Raw genomic sequence first — 25,224 nt, 5'->3', positions numbered from 1 at the left:
ATTCTCTGATCCACCTGTAAACCTGTCACCACTCCCACTGCAAAGCCCAGTTCCCTGGCCTCAGTGCCTCTGTTGTCTCACCTAACCCAAGTTCAAAATGAAGCTCTTCCTTTTTCCCTTACCCTAAAAACAGCAGAATAAGAACAATTTAAGAACAAAGATTAGGAGAAAGTGTATAGGAGGAATCATGAAACTAGGGGGGTCAGGCAGTTGGGCTCTACTGTGGGGCCCATGACACAAGTACAGCAGGGCTAAGGAGTCAATGATGAGTTCCACTGCTCAGCTTCCCAACAACGTATGTTTTCTCTCCATCCGGAAACATCCTCTCCCCCCACAACACCTCATTCCCCTTATACCCTGTACCCTAAAATGTACAACCTTAACTCTGACTTCATACCGATTAATATACAAATAATAGATGATGTACTTTACCACTACACCTGTGTGTACAGGGAATATATGTTAACATGTGGCTGAAGATAAGGTTATGTGTTTGAGTGTGATGATGAAGAACTGGATGTGTGCACTGTGGTTGGTTCAGTCTTGCAACTGAGCTTGGTTGTGGAGCTAAGGACTCTTAGGGTGTATATTATAATGTTTTACAGATGAGAGATGCAACTTGACTCTGATCTGGATGTTATTGATACTTAAGCTGATGATTTTCTTGACCTTTAGTAATTGCCTTGATAGAAAACGATTTGAGCAACTGTAACTGTGAGCTAATTTTTTGTGTGCAAATTTTCCTGGTTTTTTTTAATGTCGACATTGATCAGTATCAGTGATTACAAGTACTGTGGATTAATGGGAGTAGAAAGGGGATCATTGGGGAGGCAGCAATCAAGATAGGATGTGCTATCTATATAGCTAACATATAGTATCTTTATTTGCCTAGCCTATGAAAAAGCAAATGTCTAATTACCAAATGACGGCTGAAACCTTTTCAGAAGACATCCACATTACAATATTTAAATGCACCATTATATGTTTGTAAAAGCCTTATTGGAAAATTTACATCATTTGGGATTGTCTCAGGAGTTAATCTGTCATTTTTTTCGGTGTCTAAGAGTGCTGTAAATAGACATTTGGACACTTTCAACACAATTATCTTACACAGTTTTTCCACAATCCTCTGAGGCCTATTCTTCAAATCATTTGTAACTGGATCTCTTCTGAGGATCAAGGGTTATGCAATACCAAAACCAAAAGAGTCATGAAAAAAAGAGAATAGTGCCAAACTTGCTACTCAATTACAAAGACTTTTGGAGTGGTGGGGGGCTTTGTTTACAACAAAGCTGTGCTCCCACTGTTCACAGTTCCCTATTTTCCTCTTGAATCACCCAGCTCTTCCCTTCCAATAGCCTAGTACTTCTGGAATGTAGTTAATAACTTGATAAGTGCTAATTGTGTAGTCAAACCACCCCTCCCCCCAACCGACTCCCTGGATTATTAAGCTTTAATAACGACGTAGCTGGAGGAGATCTGGTCTATTCTGTTGAAGACTGTTAGTAACTTGTTTCAAAACTGAAAACCTATACTATGTATGAGAGTGTTCCAAAATTTGCCTATTCCTGAATTCTGAAATTTATAGTCAATTCTGCTTTAGAGAAAGCCAAATAAATCAGGAGAGGTTTTTTTGTTTTTTTACTTTTTGATGTAGACTTATACTCAGGGCTGCCATTTAAAAAACTTTATCTGACTTTTTTTGAAAAATCAACAATAAAAACTGCTCCTTTAATCACAAAAATGTTAATAATAATAGCTTCTTTCCGTTATATGTTAGTGGGATGTGTGTCAAACCATAGATTATAATTCATGGTTATATGGACTCACCTTAACAACATAGCTGCGACCAGCATCTCCTATATCTATAGATAGATATTATCTATGTAAATGTTATTAGTCTCATAATTCCTCTCTGTACACCTCACATTGAGCCAGATATTCAGGCTGAGAGCAAGGCCAGACGGCGGTGGGGACCCTGGCGCCTCACACAGGCAGCCTCGGGCAGCTATTCAGGATGGGGGACCCTTAGGAGGGGAGCGGAGGCACGGGGGAGGCTGCTGTGGGCGGCAAGCCCAGAACTGCTCACAGAGCGGGAGACAGAGCCGGTCCAGCTCCATGCTCTGCACTACGTGCAGCTGCTTCCGTCTCCAGTCAGAGCACTACTCCCAGCAGTCGCCGCCCACCTCGCCCAGCAGCAGCAGCTGGGCACGCTTCCAGGCTCTGTAGGCTCCTAGAGGCGATGGCTGCGTCCGCGCTGCTGCCTGAGCATAATTCCGACGATGAGGTGTGATTCCCTGCCACCACCGCCATTTTCTCTGGCACAGCGGGCCATTGGAACAGGTCCCATTGGGTGCCAGAGCTGCCGCTACCCCTTGCCCCCACCAAATTAAGCAGTCAAACTCCTCCTATGATATGTAGGCCGTTTTTTCTGAAAGTGGGTGGGGTTCAGGGTAAGGAGGGCACAATTGTTACACAAAAGTCCCCGGGGGAGCTCCATTTAAAAAGTTTGAGAACCTCTGCCAGAGGACATAAGGGAATAATAGGAGATAGGGCATTTGGTGGGTCCATGTCATGTGAGTAGCAACAATGGACCTCTAGCCAGCTGAAGATCAGGAGAGACTCCTCCATGACCCATCTTCACCAATGCTTAAGGTTTATTTAGGGCCTCAGCTGGCTACCTGGTTTGCTGTGGGAGTCCTCAAAGTATTCATAGGCTGGGGAGATTCCACTGCACAGCTGGTAGTATTGTAAGGAAAAATGGGATTACTGGAAAAGAATGGACAGCAATTTAGGGTAGCCAGGGGCTGTTTCAGGTGGAAATGAGGAAGTGGGATATTTTTAGCAGGGCAAGGGATCAGTGAAATGTTGTGGAGTTGTGGATGGGGAAATGCATTGAGGTGCTTGGGAGAACCAAAATACAAAGGTGGAAAGATAAGGAAAACCAGAGAGACAAGATAGTGCAGAGGGCCCAAGCTTTAGATTAGATCTGGTGCCATACAATCAGAGCTAAAGAGCAGAGACTTCTTAGGGACCCCTTCCCCCCCCCCCACAAGTGTTAGCTATTTATAGTCACCAGGAACTGACCGAACTAATTGGGGTGCTTGCGGGGATTAGCCCTCACAGGAGCCTCAGAAGGCCCTGAGGTGCCTGGGTGGGGTGATATCTATGACAGAAAGCAGGAGTACTAGAGAGTGATTAAAGAGGGTCAAAGAGCTGTCACAGTAAGTGTGTGGGGCGGTGTCTGTAGTTGGACAGTGGTGCTTGAGGCAGTTCATCCTTCTGCTCCATAACACCTTGTCTAAAGAGAGAGTCATGGGGGATGAAGAATCTGGAGGAAAAGAAAAACATTTGGCCAGAACAGTAGGTATTAAGTGACAAGGGCCCACCACATTTACAGTATTTTATTTTAAAGTTAACTGCTCCTATTTTCCGACTGCTCTTTTACTGAGCCAGAACTTACAGTAAATCAGGTCTTTTTTTCCTAAACATTTTTTGGCCTCCAATATCATCTGCCCCGCCCCGAGCACACAAAAAAAGAGAAGCATGGAATCAAATTACAAACAGCAGCAGTGGTTATGGTGAGTACATCTAATTTTAGCTTATCCAAAGAGTATCACCCATTACATTTTTGACAGAAAAACACTCGAGTAGGCATTAGTTTTAGTGCCATCATTTTCATTCTTTTTTCCATTTGTTTTCACTCAAAATTCACCTTGAGGTTTACTTGTCTCCATAGTTATATGCTTTTCTGTTACAACGAATGCTAATTCCATTTTGGCTCTGCTTACTCTTTAAATGCTACTACATGGTAAAATGACACTTGCCTAAATTATCCAGATTCAAATTTGGTCTTTTGCCACAATGAAAGCACTATAGAGTGCTGGCTGTAAAGCTTCATCCCTTCTTTTTTGTTTAAAAGGAATACCCAAAAGAACCCCACGGAAACAAGAGAGACTTTAATTTTATGGGGGGAGAGGGGGGAGAAATATTGTGAAAAGGGTCTTCCTTGAAACACCTTTTCCAAGATTTGACAGCCTGTGCAATATATAGTTCTTACAATAAGAAATGCATGCCCTATTTATAAACACAAAATTATGGTTTCTTCCTGCTAGCAGTACCAAATGTAGTACTATTCATGGGTATAATCTACTGTAGGCTAGAGTACAAAATTTGTATTTGCAGTATATACAAATTGACATAGCAGTACATTGAAAAGGATATCCATACACATTTATATACATTTAAAATGTATGAATGATTCCTACTTCCCCGTCTTCCTTTAGCATTAAAAATACAAAAAAAATTTTAAAAATACAAAAAAAAATTCAGTACACCAAAACGCACACATTATACATTATACACACATATACTATACAGGTTCAAAATATAGATAATATTTTCAAATAGATTTTCATAATATTATACTGATTATGGTAATGTACTTTTCATGAAATAACTGATATAAAAATGAAAAGGGGTTATAAAAATTGTGTAAAATTAAATAAATATGTCTTCATTTGCCAAATTACATTAAATTTAATTCAAAAGAATACATACCTACCTCTTAGATACCATTTCATCCATAGATCTCTAAGCACTTTTCCAATAAGGTCAATACTATTATCTCACTTTTAAAATGTGGAAAATGAGGCACACAGGTGAATTGTTATGCCCAAGACTACAACATAAGCCCTAGACAGATTTGTACTTAGTAAAAGTTAGAAATATAACTTTTTTGGTAATATTATAATATGAAAGCTATTCTCCCTTCTCACAAGAGACAAAATTTTCCATACAAATGTAAGTGAATTTTAATGCTTAGGAAAAGACAGTAACAGCAATGGTTTGAGCCAAGCACAGTTCAAACCTTCTCTGTCAGCTCTTTCCAGTGTACCTCAGTCTTAACTAGTAGTACTTGTCATTCCACTTTTAACATATTTACTGTCTACAGATATCTCCATGACTGCTATTTCTTCTAGGATCTGTGAGCACCCTCTGTAAATATAACTGCGTAATTTCTTATATTGCCACCTCTTGGTGGCAAGTCTGCCAGATCCTCTGCTGGTATGAAACTACTGAAGTCAATAGCACTACATTGATACAGGTGAGTTGAGGAGCTGGTCCTGGGTCTTTACCATTTGGAATAATATTCAGTGGAGCATGCTTAATACTTCTGACCTTCTCAGACTTCCAAACAAGGAGCAGAAGTTCCCTCAACTGACGATAGTCAGTCTCTGAAGCACTTGGAATGGGACCTGCATAGAAAGAGTGCCCTTTTTCTCATCCATACAGAGGCACAAGCTGTGGGGTTTTCTTCATTGTACTTTTTGTATATAGACTTCTCTCCCGTTTTTGGTTGAAGTCTTAATAGAAATCCAGAGAAATGGAGGCGGAGCTTTCTCAGTCCTTAACTAAAGGGACGAAGTGTTGAATCATTCCTCTCAAAAGGATCAGGCATTTGGGGAAAGAGGGGTCACCAAAAAAGCAATTAAAAAACATTTGTTCTGTGTGATGTCAATACAATAATATTTTGGTTATCTAGACTCTTCCAGGAACAGGATAGACAAGACCTAAAGTTTCTTATATGAAAAAAACCACTAGAAATAAGAAATATAAAAATCTTCCAAATCTTCTTTATATACACTGTAAAATGAAGGATAGAAAGGGGGGAGCACAAACTCAGTTTTCCCTACCTTTGTAGGTTGCCTTTAGAGAGTTTGTTGATTTAGGACAGTGGTTTTCACCTTTTTTCATTTACAGGCCCCTAAAAACTTTCAAATGGAGGTGTGGGCCTCTTTGGAAATCTTAGCCATAGTCTGCAGACCCCCAGGGATCCACAGACCACAGGTTGAAAACCACTGTTCTATGGTAATAACAACCTATTACAGACCTCTTAGACATAGTCTGTTGACGCCCCAGGGGCCCGTGGACCACAGGCTGAAGACCACTGATTTAGGAGAATGCTCCTGAGATGGCAGCTATAAAAAAAAGTGAGCTCAGTCAGGGAGTAGAAACAAGAAGTTAGTGGGGCCACAATTCTCCATCAAAAGGTAGTGAGAGCAGACAGACAAAGCAACACCCCCTTTAAATCACAGAACACTCACAAAAAAAACCATTGGGACAAAAGGTTGTTACTCCTCTCCCGTGGCAGGTGAATCAGGGCATTAACTGACTTTGTAGTAAAGGGAAGTCTGTGGATGAAGCCCTCAGCCCCCCACCCGTTGTTCTGCAAAGCACAAACCAAGACCCAATTCCAGCCTTTTCTCTTCATGTGGGGAGCCAAGCTATATCTTCTTCTTCCTATGTAAACCACTATAAAGGAGAGAGTACAGGAAGAAACAGGCAGTAGTGTTGCTTATAGAGGCAGGGAGTTTGTTTCCATTAATACCACCACTCCACCTAGTAGCTTCATATCTCCCTCATGCATCAGTCTGACCTTGTCACAGAGTAGATTAGGTGGATAACCAGATGCAAACTCCATTCCTAGAAATTAAAAGCTACCACACTGCCTAGTTTGTTTCTACATCCATATGCTGAATTTTATTTGTAAATATCATTGGCATAACCCCTAAAACGTTTGCTTTATAGCTGCAACAAACGCTACAGTGTACCTGCAAGTTTTCCATCCACTGAATTAGAATCAGCAACAAATCCCTATAAAAATATGAACTCACTGGATACATGTGAATTTAATAACTGATTTTTCTTAGGACCTGTGATAATTTCAGCATCTGTCTGAAGCACTAACAGCACCAAGTCTAGAGCTCTGCGCCATGCCTCCACCTTGGGTGTAACATTGTCACAAATCTTTACAGCCTTCTTATGTTCAGTTGAAAGATCAAAATCAACCAAGACCCTATCTCCTTTACTGAACTCTTCCAGAATATATGCTGAAGGAGAGCCATAGCCTGCTGTTTTTTTGAGATGATGCTCTATGGAAATGCTTGCTTCAAACTCTGATGCATAATTAGCAGTGTTACACATGACTCTTGAAAGGTACTGATGCCAACCACTTGCCAGAGCTTTAAGCACTACTGGTTTATACTGTGTCAAAGATTTTGTCAACCGACAAGAAGACATATAGAACTCTCCTGGAGGGTTTTTATCTGCTTGCTTTAAAGATTGTTCTTCAAGCTTCTGAAGATGACTGAGGCACCACAGTTCAACAGCACCACCTCCAGGAAAAACTTTCTGGTCAGTTAGAGCATGATGCAGGCGATAAGCACAAGTCCAGAACTGATCTTCAGTGACTTGCATCTTTGAAATTACTGTGCTACCAAGCACAGCTGTTACCAGATGAATTCCTTCAGCTTTTATACTGATTGGCACTTTGTTATCCAGTTCCATTGTACTCAAGTCACCAGTTCGCCAGAAGTTCAACCAGATACCACTCCCCACGCAATGACTATTTACTTGGGAAAGGTAGGTCACCAGCTGCACACCTGTGACCTCCCCAAAAGCATGTAGCACATTGAGAGTTACTGGATTGATTATCAATATATTATTCAGGATGCATTTTTCCATTAAACTTTCACACACATTTCCTTTTACCAAAATTAAATTTACTTTTGATTGTATTAAAATATCTAGCACATAATTTAGCCATAAACTTTCTGAGCTACTTTCTTGTAAACTGACGCTTTCCGATACCATTCGGACATTAGACGGTCTATTAAATCCCAAGTGACGATACTTTTCAGTTAGGTCACCATCTACAAGAAGAATCTGAAGCTGTTGATCCTGAAGTTGCTTGGTAACAGTGGCTTTCTCTGGAGTTACTAAAGTGATAAACCCTGGACACACACAAGAATTTATTTCAGACAATCCTGGTAAACAGCATGTCACAACTTCTGCAATATTAAATTGAAAAGAATCTGTGTGATCAGCTACTTGTTGCTGGCATCTGACAATATCCTGTACCAACTTCATGCTAGATTGATTCCCATGGCTAAGAGCCATTGCCAATTGTCTAAAATCATTACATTTATAAGGACATGCAGCAGGCCTAGTGGGAGGCCCCCCAAAATTTTCTACTTGGAGCAGATGTTTTTTTCCTAGAGTGTTAAAGTATCTACTATGAGTTAATCTTGTTCTTTTGTTACAGTTGGATGCAATCAAACTGCTTCCAGGAACCATAGGCACAGTTTTATTGTTCACTGGTTCAACTAATGAGGGTATTACATAGTCTGTAGTGCACAGGTGTGAATTCAAACATCTATTATGAGGATCGCAAGAGCTTGCTTGATGAGAAGGAGGAACTTCTGGAACACCTTCTTCTTTAGATACAGGAACCTCTTCAAGAACATACACAAGAGGATTTACAAAACTGTTAGGTCCAATATCAGGAGTTTTATTTTCAATTATTTGGGGCCCCCGACTGCTAGAACTGAAGTAAATGGGAACAGAAGTTGGCCCTTTATATAAATCATGTACTGACAGCTGAAGACACTGGACTTTTTCACTGCAAGAGTTCAATCCTTCAGACATCACAGATACTATTACCGGAAGAGGAACATTCTGCTGAAGGCATTCAAGTACAGCACTGCTCCATGCGCCAACAAGGAATAACAGAGTAGTCATCCCAGTTTTATATTCTTTGTTCTGTGCCTGAATTGTTTCATTAAGAAGCTGTCCCACTGCACTAGTTAAATCCAAACTTTCAAGAAGTCTAACAGCAGAGCAAGTCAAAACACTCTCACTGGTGCTTACATCTACAATAAATTTATATGATTTTATTGGCCCTAGAAGTGTCCTTCCTATTGATGCTAAAGATGAAAGCTGCTGAAGTCCAACGTGACGTCTTCTGTTCACATTTCTGAAAGCCATGACCACCAGTCAATATCTGTAAACAAAAAACAAGTTTATTGCTTCTGTCCTTACTGTGCTCTACTTCATACTTCGCACAAAATTAACAAAAATTAACTGAATACAGATTGGGTGAAGTAGCCTTACATTGCATGTACTGTATTATAAGACAATGCTTATGTCTGATGCATGCAGTTGTTGAAATGTTGCACTGTTAAAACATTACAGAAGATTCCCCCCCCCAAATTAAAAGGTATTTAAGCTTACCCTATGATCAATTATTTTATTTAATAAAGCAGATCAGATTTTATAATAAAAAAGTCCAATCCACAATACATTGCTCTCTTGACTTCTTGTCTTATGTCAAATCTTGCATTTGCTTGCCTTATTTAGAATGCATGTTGTTAGGGCAGGGAACATAACTTGTGTGCAAACACTAGTAGGCATAGGTTTTATTACCCTTAGTGATACCACTGACTTCAAACTGAGCAGGAGGGGGATGCAACTACCATATTTCCCTGGACAATATTTCATCCCCACTCAGTGGCAAGCTCTCCAAACATGGTAATGAAAAAATGGTCTAAAGCCATACTCTTTTTTTATGCCTCATAAATAAAATACAAAGATTTTACAGCTTTGACTTCACTGGCACTGCTCAGACTTAATTTTAAGTCACTTTCTTTAACGTGTCAAAACTGAAAGCCTTCTCTTTCCCTATATAACTTCTCCACTCCACAGCCTCTTTCAGTGTGGAAACATCCACTCTCCCCCTGTAACTCAGGCCCATAAAATGGTAGTCATCTTAGATTTCTCCCTCTTCCTTGCCTCAAACATCTAAGCCATGTACGAATTATACTGCTTCTCCTGTCAAAATATTTCTAAGGGCATGTCTGCACTGGACACTCAGGAAAATTAATTCACAATAAATTAAGCTAAAGCAAACTAAAGCCACTTTACTTCTGACCAAGAGCATTCACACAGGGGGTAAATACGCTTTAACTAATGCATTTTAAATTCACAACTTCAGTTAATTTGTCTGAACTTTCCTGTGTATCCCTATATAGACATGTCCCAAGATCCAAACTTTTCCCATTGACCCTCTAGCTAAAATTCTTATCCATCCCCTCCTATCCTAATCTATTATCTCTTCTCTTTGCCCTCTCTGACACCCACATAATCCCCCTCCAGACTATATAAAATGTCACATGGCATTTTACCACATAGTATATACCACATATATGTACCTCGTAATCAAGATTCCTGTCCTTGCCTTCTGAGCACCACATAACTTTGCCTTCGCCATTTATTCATCCTTATCCTTTTTCCTGTCATCCCGTCTCCCTTCCATTCCACTAACAAGATTATCTTGTGAATTTTTCAAGTACTGCACGTAAGCCACCAACATTTTTACAGGTTCTATATTTATTCCATGCAATGTCTTTGTAGACCACAAAGCCAGCCAAAAGTATCTTGCCTCAGAACTAAGGCTTAAAGGAACCACTGAAGTTTGAACTGAACACAAAACTTTCTTTTAATTTACTTGGTAAGACTTACAGTTCCAAGAGAATCACTGACTCAGAAAATGATTTTATTCTACACATGTCTAGAATTATTGTGCTTACTTTTAAAGTAGAATTTTAAATAAGCAACTCATTTTAATTTCTGAAACTGTACCGAAGAGGGAGGGGAAGGGAAATGTGCACCTAAAAAAAATGGCCTAAGTGTCTCTGGCAATTTTTCTTGGCAGCCTCTTGTGGTAATAATCTAGGCTTGTCATGCTATATCTCAGTATCAGTGTTTTCCACAAACAACCCCCCTTTTTCATTAATGGAACCCTTAACAATTTTACTTGTCAGTTTCACCATTATTTCTTTATTTTAAAGTAATATAATGTAATAGCAAAAAACCCCCTCACATTTCTTCCCTGAGACTTTGGATCATGGAATCTGACATTAACCATGTTTTTTCCTCTAAAAGAGATTAATGGAGTTATATATATAATGGAGTTTCCTCTTGATTTAGTCTTACTGAAACATTTAGATGCTACCGTTCCTAAGTCTCCATCACCGTTCATTCCAATTACAGCAACTGCCTATTTCTCTTTCTTGTCCAGGTTAAAGCTCAAGTTTATAGCATTACATAGGCTACGCTCATTTTTGTGAAAAAAGATGCCTAATTTTGTAGTTATGTATAATTTAGGAAAGCGGTAAATAAAAAAAAATGTATTTATGGGAAAATAAATTTATGGGAATTTAAATTTATGGGAAAATAAAAAATTTATTTATGAGAAGTGGTTTTGATTTTACAGTAAGTAGGACTCTCAATCCAGACACAGTGGCAAATGAAGACAGATACAAAGATGGATTTTAAGCAGCAGGCTGCAACTTCATTAAACTTAATAATGGGGAGGGGCACTAGCTGCCTTGTCATCCATATTCTCACATACCAGACATTTTAAGTGGTTCCAGTACAGGAATTACAAGGCTCCTACCATATAAACCAATAACTTAAAGTAGACCCTCTCAGTTTACCCCTAGGACTCAGTTAACTCTTCTGAATCTTATCAATATCCCCACCATCCTCATTAGAGGGACATCGGAGGGGTGGAGGGGGAGGAGCAGAACCTCAGCCTGTGAAGGCCACAGGGTCACCTGCATCCCATCAGCACAAAGCCCATCAGCAAAATCCCAGGTCTGCTACTTCTGGGAACCGTTCATTTTAGCCTTTTAAATGCACCAGAAACTGCCTGCAAGGTGTGACAAACTAACATCCCTACTAAATACCAAGGCTATGTCTACACTTAAACTGCTGCAGCACTTCAGCGTAAAAGCTCACTATGGTGATGGGAGGGGTTCTCCTGTCGCTAGAGTTAATCCTTCTCCCTGAGAGGCAGTTGGTAGGTTGATGGAAGAATTCTTCCGTTGACCAAGCACTGACCACACTGGGGGGGTTAGGTCAGCCTAACTATGCCACTTGGGGGGTGTGAATTTTTCACACCCCTGAGCAACATAGCTGGATCCACCTAACTTTTTCGTGTAGACTTGGCCTCAATCCTATTCCAATTTAACCTAACTGCGCCTCTAGGATGCTGAGAGAAAGGCAAGAAAACCACAGAACTATGCGATTTGGCCCCAACAGAACCTTCCTGACCCCAAAACAGGCAACTGGTCAGACCTGCAGCATCTGCAAGACACTGCTGTGAAAATATACTTACAGGTAACGAGGGAGGTGGGGTGAGGGGGGGGGGGTGTGCTGCTGATACAAAGGGGCTCCACATGAGCCAAACTGGGGTTTAAATTAATGAAAGGGGAAAATGAGGAACTAGCTAATGAGACGATAAACCCTTGGGGGTGGCAGGGAAAGGCCACCCCTGCAATCCCCCAATGAGTATTCTCCTCTCTGTTTCTACTGGCACTGCCCCAATCACCAGCAGTCCCATCAAGTTTTCTTCCTGTCGAGGAAGATGTGAATCAGTACTGAATCCATGCGTCAGCATGGGAGTTCGGAGGCTCTTTGGTGCTTGTCTATCACATGAGATGAAAAACCAAAGTCCTCTAACTTGTGATAAAGGATTCACCTTCTGTAAAGTATAGACATTCACAGCAGCACTCTGGCCAAATTCCCACACTGTCAATTACAGGCTGCTCACCTAAAGTTTCCCCTAAAGTTTCAACTGTAAAAGGTATTTCTCACTTCCTGTCCTAAATCTGAGCTGCTGCTGTAAAATAGCCAATTCATTTCAGCCCACAGGATATACTGGAGTAGTTGTGAAGTAATCCCTATGGCAGGGGTTCTCAAACTTTCTGCTAGCATGACCCCTTTTCAATGAAGTCTTTCCTGCCGGGACCCCAGACAGCATGGAGAATGCCATTTTGAAGAGCAATACGTTATTCTCCATGCACTATAACTTGCACACACCATACGTGTGAGATCACAGCACATGGAGGATGACATTTTACTCTACAAAATGGTGTCCTCTGTACAGTGTGACCTCATATGTATGGTGTGTGTGCAAGGTCATGCTGTGCAGAGAATGCCAGTTAGTAGGGCAAAATGGTGTCCTTTATGCATCATGACCTCACATGCATTGTGCATTCGAGGTCATGTTCTGCAAGCAAAACGATGTCCTCCGCAAAGAAGGGATTGCCACAACCCCATCTGCTGATAGTGTGACCCCATTTGGGGTTATGACCCACATTTTGGGAACCACTGCTCTACAGTGCTATGTGTAACTTGTGTTTCAGTTCACAAAGCTCTCTGAAGTAGTAATAAAGTACTCAAAGTATCAAAGTATCTTTTGCTTGAGATGTTTTATTTAAAAGATCAGGTGGTACTCATTTTTTAGCTGTAAAAGCTTGTAACTTTCTTTTCCTTCATGCATGTGTGTATACTGGTAATAACCATAACACTACAAGTGACTACAACACAGGAAATCAATATGTATTACAGGACATTGCATTTAGAATTTCATCATTTCATACTTCTTTCTCCCCCCTTCCTCCACCCATCCAAAAAAAAAGTTAGTTTGGGTTATATTTTCAAGTTACCTGAATCAGAAGAGGCTAGGGAAGAGCAAAGAAAGAGAAGGAGGTAGACCCTGTAGGATAAAGAAAGAATAAGAGGTGGAATTGTTGATGGAGAAGCATCAATAAAGAGACTGAGGCCTTGTCTACACTATGTCGGTATAGCTATGCTGGCAGTCACCTAGTGTCGACACAGCATATGCCAACAGAAGCAGTTTTTCTACCGGTGTAGCTAAGCCACCTCCCTGAATGGCTTAACTACACCAACAGAAGCACTCTTCTGACAGCATAGGTCAGAGGTCCCTAAATATGCCTAGAATCTGGAGTACAATTCTGCAACAGGGGTGGCAAATTCCACAGCATCTCAGAACTAGGGTGTCCAGATAGCAAGTGTGAAAATCAGGACACTTCTATTTTGGGGGGAGGAGGGAAAGGTATAATTGTCTATATAATACAAAGCCCCTAATATCAAGATGGCTCACACACACTGGGCCCTGACTAGGTATCAGACTGCCTCCGGTGCTGCATTCAGGACTCAGCCCATTTTCACGTAAGAAAGGTATTCTGCATAAACTCCAACTGCACAGAGTGTGACAGCCTCCCATAAACTGTTATGGCTAGCGACCGGGTCTCAAAAACCTGTATTCCTTTCCCCAAAGGAAGGGTCTGCAACTGTTAATCACACAGCAGAACAAAAGTGTACATTAGACCAGTTTTGGAAAATGAAAGGCAGTGAAGGAGCAAACTGGGGAAAGGTGATTAGGTACTAGAACGGACTTTGCTCATTAGCAGCCATCTCCCCCAGTAGACTTGCCAAGGGCATGGCCTACCTAGTATTGTACTCAAGTAGGAAACCACACAGCCCCCCTCCCCAGACAGGTTCTCTTCCAGGAATGCCTCCTTCCAGGCCAGCCACCTAGAACCACTGCTGAGGTGTCTCAGCGGGGGGGCTCTGCTCACAGCCCATCCTTCGCAGATGCACTGCTGGCCCCACCACGCGCTCGTTCACCTCCCCAGCCGCGCCCCGCAGGTGCTGCCACAGGAGTGGGGCGAGAAGGCTACAGCGCCCGGATTCCTGCTAGAGTCACTAGCGCTACCCCCGCGGACTGCGCTTGTTGGTGGTGTTACCCCTGGGCCAGCTGGGAAATGGGGCACAACCCACTGGCCACAGCAGCTGCAAGCGCTTGTGGAGTGAGCGCGCCGGCCGCGAGCCTCTCCGGGCTCCGCTGCATGGATCCTTCCCCAGCTCTCAACAGGCCGCCTGCTTTTCTGCCCGGGTGGGATCGGGATCTAGCCCCGCCGGCTGAGCCGCGAGCCAGAGCAGCGCGCTACCCCCGCTACTGACCGCTCGCCGCCGCCGCCGCCAGCCGGGCCAGGCCGGGCCGGTCCGGGCCGAGTCAGCTGAGCTTGCACAGCTTGCGTCACGTGCTCCCGCCCCGCTATTCCCCACGAGCTGGGACTGGGAGGCGCGCTCGGGTTTCAGAGCAGGCGCAGCTGCCCCCGGCCAGCCGCGCGCAGGATTTTCGCCGTTCCTAAGAAGGCGCATGCACCGAAGCTGCCGGCGGCCTCTTCGGCGGGGACTTGTTGCCGGGGCAACGACGCCTTTGCGTTTGTAGCGTAGCCAAGCCAACCAGCAACAACAGGCCGTTCGGTCTGACCTCACAATGCCCGCCGCGCCTGATTGGCTTTAGGTAAGGAGGCGGGCGGGGCTTCGGGGGGCATTCTCACTTGTCATTGGACGGACTGAGCTGCCCCACTGCCAGACAGGCCCCCTCCCGGCCGGGAGAAGAGAAGACGCGCTCAGGGCCGGGGGTGCAGGTGGTGGGACAAGTCGGGGCCCCGTCTCAGCTCGAGGCCGGTTCGCATCAGCCCCGCCGAGCGCCCCGCGGGCCGGATGGTGAGTGCGCCCTGTCTCCCCGCAGCGGGGTGGCTGGTCCCGGTAAATCCGCCCCCGCCGTCGGAACGCGCCGGGAATCCTCCCCCTCGGCTAGGGACGGGACAAGCGGCCACCGGGGCCCCGTCCTTCCCAGAGCGGCGGGGTGGAAGGATTCCCTCCCTCCCTCCCTCGCAGCCCGGGAACAGCCAGTGCTGGGCCCCACTCGGCGAAGCTGCGCTGGAGGCGCAGGGAGGGCGAGTCCCGACAAGCTGCCGTGCTCGTTACCCGCCCGAGGCTCTCAGCCGCTGGCGGCGCCGGGGTTGGCTCTGGGCACTGGCTCTGTTCATTTCCGAGCTGGTCCCGTCAAAGCGTGCCCATCCGGCCACAGGATTACCGCCGCTAAGCTCTGCTCAGACAGGCTGCTGCCCAGTTTCTGGCCTCACGGGAGGGATTCTGGAGCGCTGGCTGGATGATTCAAGGAGTGGGTCTTTGCTTTTTCTTTAACGTCATGGGGAGCCCCGAGATCAGCTACTTTACCGAGAACCCTGGATTTGCTTGTATATGCCCTGGGGTGGCTCATTCCTTGAACAGTGGTTCTCCACCTTTCCAGACTACTGTACCCCTTTCAGGCGTCTGACTTGTCCTGCATACCCCAACTTTCAACTCACTTAAAAAGTATGTGCTTACAAAATCAGACATAAAAATACAAAAGTGTCTCAGCACACTATTACTGAAAAATTGTTTACTTTCCCATTTTTATCAAATAATTATAAAGTAAATCAATTGGAATATAAATGTACTTACATTTCAGTATTTAGAGCAATATAAATAAGTCTTTATATATTTTAGTTTGTACTGACTCTGCTAGTGCTTTTTATGTAGCCTGTTGTAAAACTAGGCAAATATCTAAATAAGTTGATGTACCCTCTAGGAGACCTCTGCATACCCCCAGGGGTACTTGTGCCCCTGGTTGAGAACCACTGCTCTAGAATTTGTGACCATGCTCAGAGTCAAAGCCTGTATTTCTAACCCTTATGATTGTGAAAACAGATTCTGTTCATGTTTTCAAGGTTAACCTAGTGCCCTGCTGTCTGTAGCCAGACTGAAGCAGTAGCCAAGAAATGTATCCTCAGTCATCTCAATGCTGCGATTCAAAGATGACAGTTTGTATAAACAGTGTTAATTATTTAATTGCTGATTATTCTGGCAGAAACCTCTAGCTAATGTGTTTATCCCATGCTGCTTAAAGCTCAGCACTTTCTCTTTGGGGTGATAATGGTGATTTCTTGTAGTCTGAGTGAAAGGATTCTGGGTGCTGACCACAACTGACCCAATGTCTACCAGTTGCAGCAACAGATGTGCTCTCTTTGTTTGTCTCTCTGCTGAGTATTTTTTGGGGGTTTTTTTTAGAAATGGGTCTTTATCAACTTTTGTCTTTCATCCATTTATTGAAGGCATCTAACTACAGAAAATCTGGCCTGGGTGCTGCCCAACGGAAGAAAAGTGGATTGAAACCAGAACTAACTGAAGAACAAAAGCAGGAGATCAGAGAAGCTTTTGATTTGTTTGATACGGATGGATCTGGAAGCATTGATGTAAAAGAACTGAAGGTTTTAACTTTTCCTTTGTTTATTTTCAAAGGTGTAGCTGTTGGCTCCATTCACCAGTGTCCAAACGCAGTTGTAGTCTGGCATGGTCAGTTACAAATAATATATGAAATGGCTTGTTGTCAGAGCTAAATTTTCCAAATGTAAACCAATGTTTGGGTGCCCAACTAGAAAAACCTAGGACTGGATTTTCAGATGTGCTGAGTAGTCCAGCTCCTGTTGACTTCAGTGACTTTAAACACTGACCCTTCTCAGCACAGTCTGGCTGGTTTAACTAATATATTGATAATAAGTAAAAGAGTTGTAATTTTAGAACCAATGGAAGAACTAAACAGCTTCAAAGGTAACAGAAATTTGTAATACGTTTATTTGATAAAATCTTGAATGCATGTGGCATATTGAATTATTTCTAGAGCTGTTTAGGAATTGGATTTTTCATTTTGGGAGTTGTTTCATGACTCTGAAAGTTCTTCCATTTTGAAAAGGAAAGAAAAAAAATAAGAGGAATTTCACATGAACAGAAATCCAGAAAACAAAGTTTTGGTCAATAAAAAACATTTCATTTTGACAGAACTTAATTGCTTCATTTTTGTCATTTTTTATTTTGGAATATAAAATAAAAACATGAAACAAAATCATTTCAGAATGGAAAATCAGAAATGTCCTGTTCAAAAAAGGTTGCAATTGTACATTTTGACCTTATTGAAATGCTTTTCAATTTTCATTTCAAAATACATTTTCATCAGAGGCAACACTTTTCCTCAGAATGTTTAACTTTCTATTAAATGGCATTTTCTGATGGAAAAACGTTCTGTCAGAAAATGTCCAACTGTCTCTACTTATTTCTTTTACATGAACCCCAGGAAGAATGAGTGTTTATAGCCAAAATCCACTCCAATCCAAGTGTTTTTGAAATTGAATGTAATCTTTCTAAATTAAATTTGTTTTAGGTACCTAGCATAGTGATGATGCTACATAAATAAATTTTTTTTTTGAGTAACAGAAAGCATAGTTCTACGGTGCCAAAATATTGCAGGTACAAAATTTTAATTTTAAAAAATCTTCATGTTAGCCTCTCTATAACAGTCAACTTTACAAACATGTCATTTAATGTTTTGTATTTTGTTTGTGGCTCCTAAATGGCAGGGATTTTGTTTTTTGACTCTCACACTGACTGATTTTAAAGGACTTTAAATATTTAATGGTTGTTACATTTGTTTTTTTGTTTTTCCTTAAACAAATATCAAGATTGCTTAGAGCTAGGAATGGGGATTCCTTTTAAGTGTTTATATATCAATAAGTAGAATAGATATTAGGTTTTATAATTTACCTGTCCCTGCTTCCCTTGACATCAGTGGGAGTTTTGCTGTACAATTCAATAGGAGTAAGATCAAGTCTCTGGTCTCCTGCCCCGATTGATGTCTCAGTTCAATCCTTTTATAAAATAAATTACATATTGATTTTCAAGGTAAGAAATCTATGTTTTTGTTAGAGTGGTAGTGTTATAGTCACAAAAAATACTTTTAACTCCACAGGAAACATTTTAAAGTAGATATAAAATAGATCATATGTCTGAGTTTTAAGATTACCATGTAATGCTACTATTAATAATTACAAGGATGACAAATGTAGATAAGAATTTCTTTGTGATTTATATGCTTTAAGTTTATAGTAGCAGTTTGAGGAAAGAAACTGAAACACTGCTTAGTGCAAAATAATATAGGTATAATTCTAGTGGCATCTTGTACATGTTAACTGAATTGCTCTTTGTTGCAGGTTGCAATGCGGGCTCTAGGCTTTGAGCCAAAGAAAGAAGAAATTAGAAAAATGATAGTAGATATCGACAAAGAAGGAAGTGGCACCATTATCTTTGAAGATTTTTTGGCTATGATGACCCAAAAAATGGTAATCATCTACTCAATCTGAAACATCAAATACAATAAATGAAAAAGGACATTTAGACAATGGGTTTTTATTTTTTCTGACTTTCCTTTTAGAGTGAGAAAGATTCAAAAGAAGAAATCATGAAAGCCTTCAGATTATTTGATGATGATGGGACAGGAAAGATTTCTTTCAAAAATTTAAAGAGAGTTGCCAAGGAGCTTGGAGAGAATTTAACAGATGAAGAATTGCAGGTAAATTTACAAATAATTTCCCAACAAACTTTGGGCCAGTCTTTCAGCCCTGTCATACACCATTATCTGGCCATTCTGAAAGAAGACTGGAGGCAATAGAGGTGGTTTAATTAGGCCACAACTTTATTCACCTAAAATATCTGGGAATCCGAGCAATAAATCTCACAGTGCAGGTCATCATTATTTCCTTAACTGTTTCCACTAATCTGGAAGGCTTCTGTCAAGCCCTTCTCCATCCCAGCCTGGTCCCAGCTAGCCAGTTGTTGGGACCCTGCCACCATGCCTTATATAAGGCTAATGGGGCTGAAAAGGAGGGGGTTAGGTCCTTGTGTCCAAGATGTTAGGTTCCGCAAACCCCACTTACCCCACATTCCTCTAAATCCCTTCCTAATCCATTTTATCTGATAACCGTATCCCTTCCATAATGAGTACCTACAATGGACATCTGTCACAAGGAGGCATCAGGAATTAGCTTGGCTTCCTCCTCCCAGCACCCACCTGGTTTCCAGATATATACTAATTCCTTCCCTGATATCAGACAAAAATATCAGTTCAAATATCTGTTGAATATTTGAACCATCCTCCCTGAGCAAGTCAGGTGCCCCATAAGATATGTTCAGATGAGTGATTGCCAGTGCCCCTTCTTTACATATGAATTCAGCCACTTCTCTCTATTCACAAACTTCTTGGCCTAAACCCTCAGAGGCATTGTGGCTCTCTACCAGACCCTTCGCTGCCACACCTCAGACCAATAATCACCTCCAGGAACAAATCCTGGCGCTACCTCCACTGCACTCTTAGCTCTGATCATCAAGTCAACCCTCTTACATGTTCTTAAATCATGTTCATCATGGTGAAAAATACACGTCTGGTGTGTGCTCCTAGGCTGCCAAAGAGTGTACAAGGGGCATCAGCTGGTCCTAGACCATGCCCCTCCTTCCATACAGCTCAAGATTGCTTCAGCACCTACGTCCAACTGTGAACCTCCAAGTTACCTAGCGGACCATCTATGCTCCTAGTGTACAGTACCAAGCCTGCAAATCCACTCCCCTCCTTGCTTGACCTATTCATGTGATCCTGAAACTGGAAACACCATCCGTTAGCTCTGATCCTCTACCAGGATCTCATGTGTGTCCTGTATGCATTTGAATGCCATCATACAATGGCTTGAATCACACTGGCCACTAGCCAGAGCTAGTCTTCAGCTGTTGTTTTCCCAATCCTGAATGAGTGGGATCCAAATTCCTGTGCCAGTAGCCTGGATCTTATAAGCCTTTTTCTTAAAACTGTAACAAATTAGAATATTGTGAGGGACCTTTCATCATCATGTATATAGAGAGGCTCCTCCCCTACCTGTCTCATTGCTATGTAAGTCCTTAATGGCCCAACTGGGCAAATCCTTACCTCATTCCCTTCATGTAGCATGAGGGACTCACCTCACCCTCTCTCCCCTGATCTATTTTCAACATCCTCAGGCTCAAGATCACTGATCGGTCCTCTCACTGTAAATCACTGTACTTCAAAGCTCTTCCTGAGGTATCCCTCACCAACCCAGCCACTCGTACACTGACTCTAAAAGCTCCAAGAAATGCTACTAGGAATGTGGCCTTGAACATAGCTGTCTCCTATGCGCTTCTGCATATTTGCTAGAGAACTTGCACCAAATCCCTAAGCATCTGAACAGTGATGGGACATCAAGGATTCTCCCTACAGCCAATGTCATGTACCATCACCATGCTGTCACTCCAGAAACACACTATTTTGTTTGCAAAATCCATTCCTTAATAGTCACTGCCATTAAAATAGGAAAGAATTCCAGGAAGGTTATATCCTTTATTATCACTTTTTGTATCCAACCAGGTGGCTGCTTTAGCGCACACCACCTGCCTGGGTAAAATAACCCTATTCCCCTCCCAGTGCATCTAAGTGAATCTTTAAATCTGTCACTATCATCCATTTCTCCATCCAAAAAGACACCCCCATTAAAATGCTTCAGAAACTGTTCCCACACTCCTAAATCCTCATTTATCTCTTTATTAATTCTATAAAATGGTTCAACTTTGACATTCCCCCAGAGTCAGCTGACGGGTGCAAAATGCCCTCCTCGGGATCAAAACTCAGCATGCAAAGTTAAGATGCCTAATAATAGATTGCAGCTCCTGCAGTATAACCTTCTTGGCCACTCCAGCACGGATCATCAATTCCAGAATTTTCCCCCAGTTTTCTCTGGGAGAGTCTAGATATACCAGCCTGTATGTCTAAACTTGATCCCCAGGTGAGTCAGCTTAGTAGAGAGCCCCTCTGTTTTTTCATCTGCCTGAACTACCCCCAACTTATCAGCCAGGGCCTGGAATGCAGCCAGCGGGCTGTCACATTCCTCAGAATCTACCCTGCCTGCAGCCACAAAGTCATGTAAGTAATGTGCTCCCTGTTGTGAACCAGACTCCCATACTGCTGCCAAGCATAGCATCATGCTGAACTTTTCAAATGCTGAGCACAAAATTGCACATCCCCTAAGCAACACTTTATCCCAATAAAACTGACCCTCAAAATAAAAACCCAAAAGGTTAAAATCAGAAGGAAACACGAGCAGCAGTTGTAACGGTTCCTACTTCTTTGCTTGATCTTTACCACCTAGTTATCCCCGGCATCCCAAACCTGAACCCATACTGGTTGACTGGTACTACACTGCCAGCCTTCTCACTAAGGGAAGCCCCCAGCTTCTGTAAGAACTGTTTAGCCTGCAACAGTTGAGTAAAGCTATTGACCTCCATAGAAGGTGTGTTTGCCCCCCAGGTCCCAGGCAAACTGCCCAAAATAGTAGATTCCCACCTCCAAGCTCTGTGGCTAAATCTATAACCCCACTTACTTCAGTAGCTTCTGCATTGGAGGAAGGTGGGTTTGGTGGTCACTCTCCACCCCCACTAATCCCAGTGAGAGGGCTTGTCTGGCACTACCTGTGGTATAAATATCCCCTACCACACCCCGGTTCATCTGGAAGGGCAGTTCCCCCCCCAAAACAAAAAAAAAAAACAAAACAAAAAAAAACCCAGTCCAGCCATTTCCTGTTCCTCCTTGCTTCATCCAGGTAAACTTTTCTCTCCTTCTGCCACCAGTTGCAGAGGCAACTCCTTTTCTTCCAGCCAGCCAAAGGACCCATCGCTTACAGTTGTGGTGAGCACATTTCTGCTGAAGTCTGAAGGAATTTAGCTTGCAGGAGGCATATGGCATTAGACCCCAAAAATGTGTTCCAGTTTTAGATGCATTATTAAATATTTAAGTGTAAACTTGTTTGCTTTTTATATTTTTTATATGCCTCAGAGTAAATAAAAGGTCTCATATATTCGGTCTGGTTGTTAGTCTTAAATGTTCTTTACAGGAAATGATTGATGAAGCTGATCGAGATGGAGATGGAGAAGTAAATGAGCAAGAGTTTTTGAGAATCATGAAGAAGACCAACCTGTATTAATGTTTGCTATTGCCTTATCTTAGGTTTATTTTAAAAGGTGACCTCAAAAAGACTTTAAAGAAAATTGGCTTGCACCCTTTATTTGTGCTTCACGATGTATAAAGAAGGCCTAAAAGGGGATGTATTTTTGTTTCATTTCTTTTTTGGGTAGTTTATTTTGTTTTTTATGCTAAAAATTCAGGGCCTATGTCTCCTGGAAGACTGTAGGGGACAGAACTAGAGAAATGAGACATCACAAGAGTGAAAGCTGAGGGATAGAGTTTAATCAATTTATTACTTGGTTTTTGTTTTTGTTTTTTTACATTTATGTAAATTCAGTGACTAACACTTTTGAGAAAGGATATTGTTGGAAACAATTCCCCTGCCCCCTTATTTATGATCTCCAGCAAACCTAGGGATGACCACAGTTTACTTTATGATATTTCTAATGCATTAAAATTAAATTAATTATACACTGAGTTTATACTTCCTAAAGAAACAAAGGCACAAGGCCAGTACTTTTGTTCCTGTAAGCCTTTCTTTCAGGTTTGCTGGCTACCATGTTTATTTCCATGAAGCAATCTAAAATCTGTTGCATATTCATATTTATTTTCTTTATGAAACACTGTTCCTGTGGCCAGTTGTGTTGTGATCCTGTGACAGGTATTTGTAGTAGCAGATAGCCATGTACAATACAACTTCTGTTATCCAAAACTCTTTGCTATCTCTAGATGTCATCATTTCATTTAACAATCCCATGATTGTCTGAAATCTGGATTATCTGAATTTGATGTCTCCCATTTTTTCTTGATAAATCATTGTCTTGTTCCAAGGTACTGATTTCTGAAATATTACTGAGTTTCCACTATTCCTTTAAGTATTTGTAGTGAAATTCACTTGTAGGCACCACTGGATGCCAGGCTCTATGCACAAGGGTAAATTTAATCATTGGTGACTTACAACTCTTTCAACAATCTGATTGCACCTTGATCATAGAGAAATAATTTGTTATAATACATAGATGTCAAGAATTAGCAAATTAAGGTCTGCTCATCCCAAATTCATCTTTATAGAGGTTCTGTGCATATGGGAGGTGCTTTTTAGTTTTTCTTTTATAAGAGTACTCTTTTTCTTGAGAATGTCCATGTATTGCCAATTTCAGCCTTACTGGCTTCTTAACATTTCCTTTCTGCACACAAGGATATGACAGTGAGGCTTAACATGCCATCTAATCCAGAGAGAATCAGCCTTGATTCACTATCACACAACCAAATAAAAAGTTGTAAGGGGGCCATACAACCTAAACAATGTCTCTCTTGATAACAGCTCCAAAATGGAGTTCAGAAGGGGGAGTTTAATACTTGCAGTTGCTTTTCACCTGCAAGGCTCCAGCAGGGGAGAAGTGGGGAAAGTTAATTTATGTGAGCCCTTGACTTGCAGCTGTAGAGCTGGTATGTTTTGTTAGAGTCATTCTAGCTTCCAGCTCTGTCCTGATCTCTCTGGATAGGTCACACTTAGCTTATGTAGACGTGGGCTCAAATCCATGGAAGGCCATCTGTACTGGATAGAGAACCCACATGAACTAAAACATTTTAACACATCAATGTTAACTTGTTCTATTGCAGTAGATGTGACCTATACTATGTGAGCTTTTAAAAATGTTTCAACTTTGTATAATGTGAAATAAAACAATTTTGTAAGTATACTATTTGTGGAGTTCAGGGAATTTAGTATATTAATCTTAATATCACTTTAATTTGATTAATTTGCATATACAGCAATTCTGGACAAACTTTAGTTTGATATTTTATAACACTTTCCAAAAGAGAAATGTATAGCGTCTAAATGTTCTGTCAAATAAAACCTTTTCCCCTGGGCATGCTGATTAAAAGTTTCTTACACTAAGCAATTCTATTCAGAAAGGGAAATTTCAGCCTGTAGAAGAATGGGGAATCCCAGAACTTGTTAGAGTGACTGTACAGTTTTTGAATGCTGCAACAGGAAAAGGGTAATGACTCTTGTTTACCTGTGATGCGTTTAGTTTCTTCCTGCCCTAATCACATTACTCACAGTTAAATATAAATTGATACTGAAGGTAGGAAAAACATATAGATTTACCTATTCATGCTGAAACCTTGAATTGTAGCTTGGCCAAAGTCACAGGTTTATTAATTAACCTCTTTAATCTGGAATTTTGGACAGTTTTGAATGTGAGTAGATCTTACCTCTAGTGAATTTTAACATTCATAGAAATGTAGGGCTGGAGGGGACCTCAAGAAGTCATCAAATCCAGACCCCCGTGCTAGGTCAGGACCCAGTAAACCTACATCTTCCCTAAACAGGTGTTTGTCAAACCTGTTCTTAAAAATTTCCAATAAGCGGGATTCCACAATTTACCTCAGAAGCCTATTCCATAATGTAAATATTAGGAAAAGCTTTCTAACTAGCTTAAGTCACTCTTGCTGCATCTGGACATGGAGAACAATTGATTACTCTCCTCTTTATAGCAGCCCTTTACATATTTGAAGACTGTTATCACATCCCCCCTCAGTTTTCTTTTCTCAAGGCTAAACATGTCCTGATTTTTTTTAGCCGTTCCTCAGAGATCAGGTTTTCTAAAACTTTTGTTATTTTTGTTGCTCCCCTTGGAACTCTCCAATTTATCCCCGTCTTTCCTTAATGTGGAGCTTAGAATTGAACACAGTACTCCCAATGAGGCTTCATCAGTGCTGAGTAGAGTGGGACAATTACCCCCCCATCTTGCATACAACATTCCTATTAATATAACCCAGAATGGCATTAGCCTTTTTTGCAGTTGCATCACATT

The 25,224-nt window shown here is 41.6% G+C and overlaps 2 protein-coding genes across 10 annotated transcripts; one reads left to right on the top strand and one right to left on the bottom strand.

The window, feature by feature from the left end:
* Window positions 1-5,098: 5,098 nt before the first annotated feature.
* BBS12 (Bardet-Biedl syndrome 12) lies at window positions 5,099-14,915 on the bottom strand. Of its 5 annotated transcripts, none has more exons than XM_067530203.1 (3): window positions 14,677-14,915; window positions 13,356-13,405; window positions 5,099-8,845 (listed from the first exon to the last, which is right to left on the bottom strand). In XM_067530203.1, exon 3 carries the CDS (start codon window positions 8,827-8,829, stop codon window positions 6,658-6,660), a length of 2,172 nt encoding a protein of 723 aa, XP_067386304.1. In that variant the 5' UTR covers window positions 8,830-8,845; window positions 13,356-13,405; window positions 14,677-14,915; the 3' UTR covers window positions 5,099-6,657. The 5 variants fall into 5 exon arrangements, with proteins under 5 accessions (XP_067386304.1, XP_067386303.1, XP_067386305.1 ...); XM_067530202.1 differs by lacking the exon at window positions 14,677-14,915 and adding an exon at window positions 14,460-14,670; XM_067530204.1 differs by lacking the exon at window positions 14,677-14,915 and adding an exon at window positions 14,494-14,670.
* Window positions 14,916-15,097: 182 nt separating this feature from the next.
* Window positions 15,098-24,440, top strand: LOC137141340 (uncharacterized). Of its 5 annotated transcripts, none has more exons than XM_067530185.1 (5): window positions 15,098-15,228; window positions 16,662-16,817; window positions 18,591-18,719; window positions 18,812-18,949; window positions 22,329-24,440. In XM_067530185.1, the coding sequence occupies exons 1-5, from the start codon at window positions 15,226-15,228 to the stop codon at window positions 22,416-22,418; spliced, it is 516 nt and encodes a 171-aa protein (XP_067386286.1). In that variant the 5' UTR covers window positions 15,098-15,225; the 3' UTR covers window positions 22,419-24,440. The 5 variants fall into 5 exon arrangements, with proteins under 5 accessions (XP_067386286.1, XP_067386288.1, XP_067386287.1 ...); XM_067530187.1 differs by lacking the exon at window positions 22,329-24,440 and adding an exon at window positions 22,066-22,309; XM_067530186.1 differs by lacking the exon at window positions 22,329-24,440 and adding an exon at window positions 22,038-22,299.
* The last annotated feature ends 784 nt before the right edge of the window (window positions 24,441-25,224 follow it).

The sequence above is a fragment of the Emydura macquarii genome, unplaced genomic scaffold, assembly GCF_026122565.2.
Source record: "Emydura macquarii macquarii isolate MOO-44397 ecotype Brisbane River unplaced genomic scaffold, CSIRO-AGI_Emac_v2 contig_3044, whole genome shotgun sequence".
Classification (NCBI taxonomy): domain Eukaryota; kingdom Metazoa; phylum Chordata; order Testudines; family Chelidae; genus Emydura; species Emydura macquarii.
Note: the sequence above shows the minus strand (reverse complement) of the source record. Positions and strands in the feature narration are given on the sequence as shown.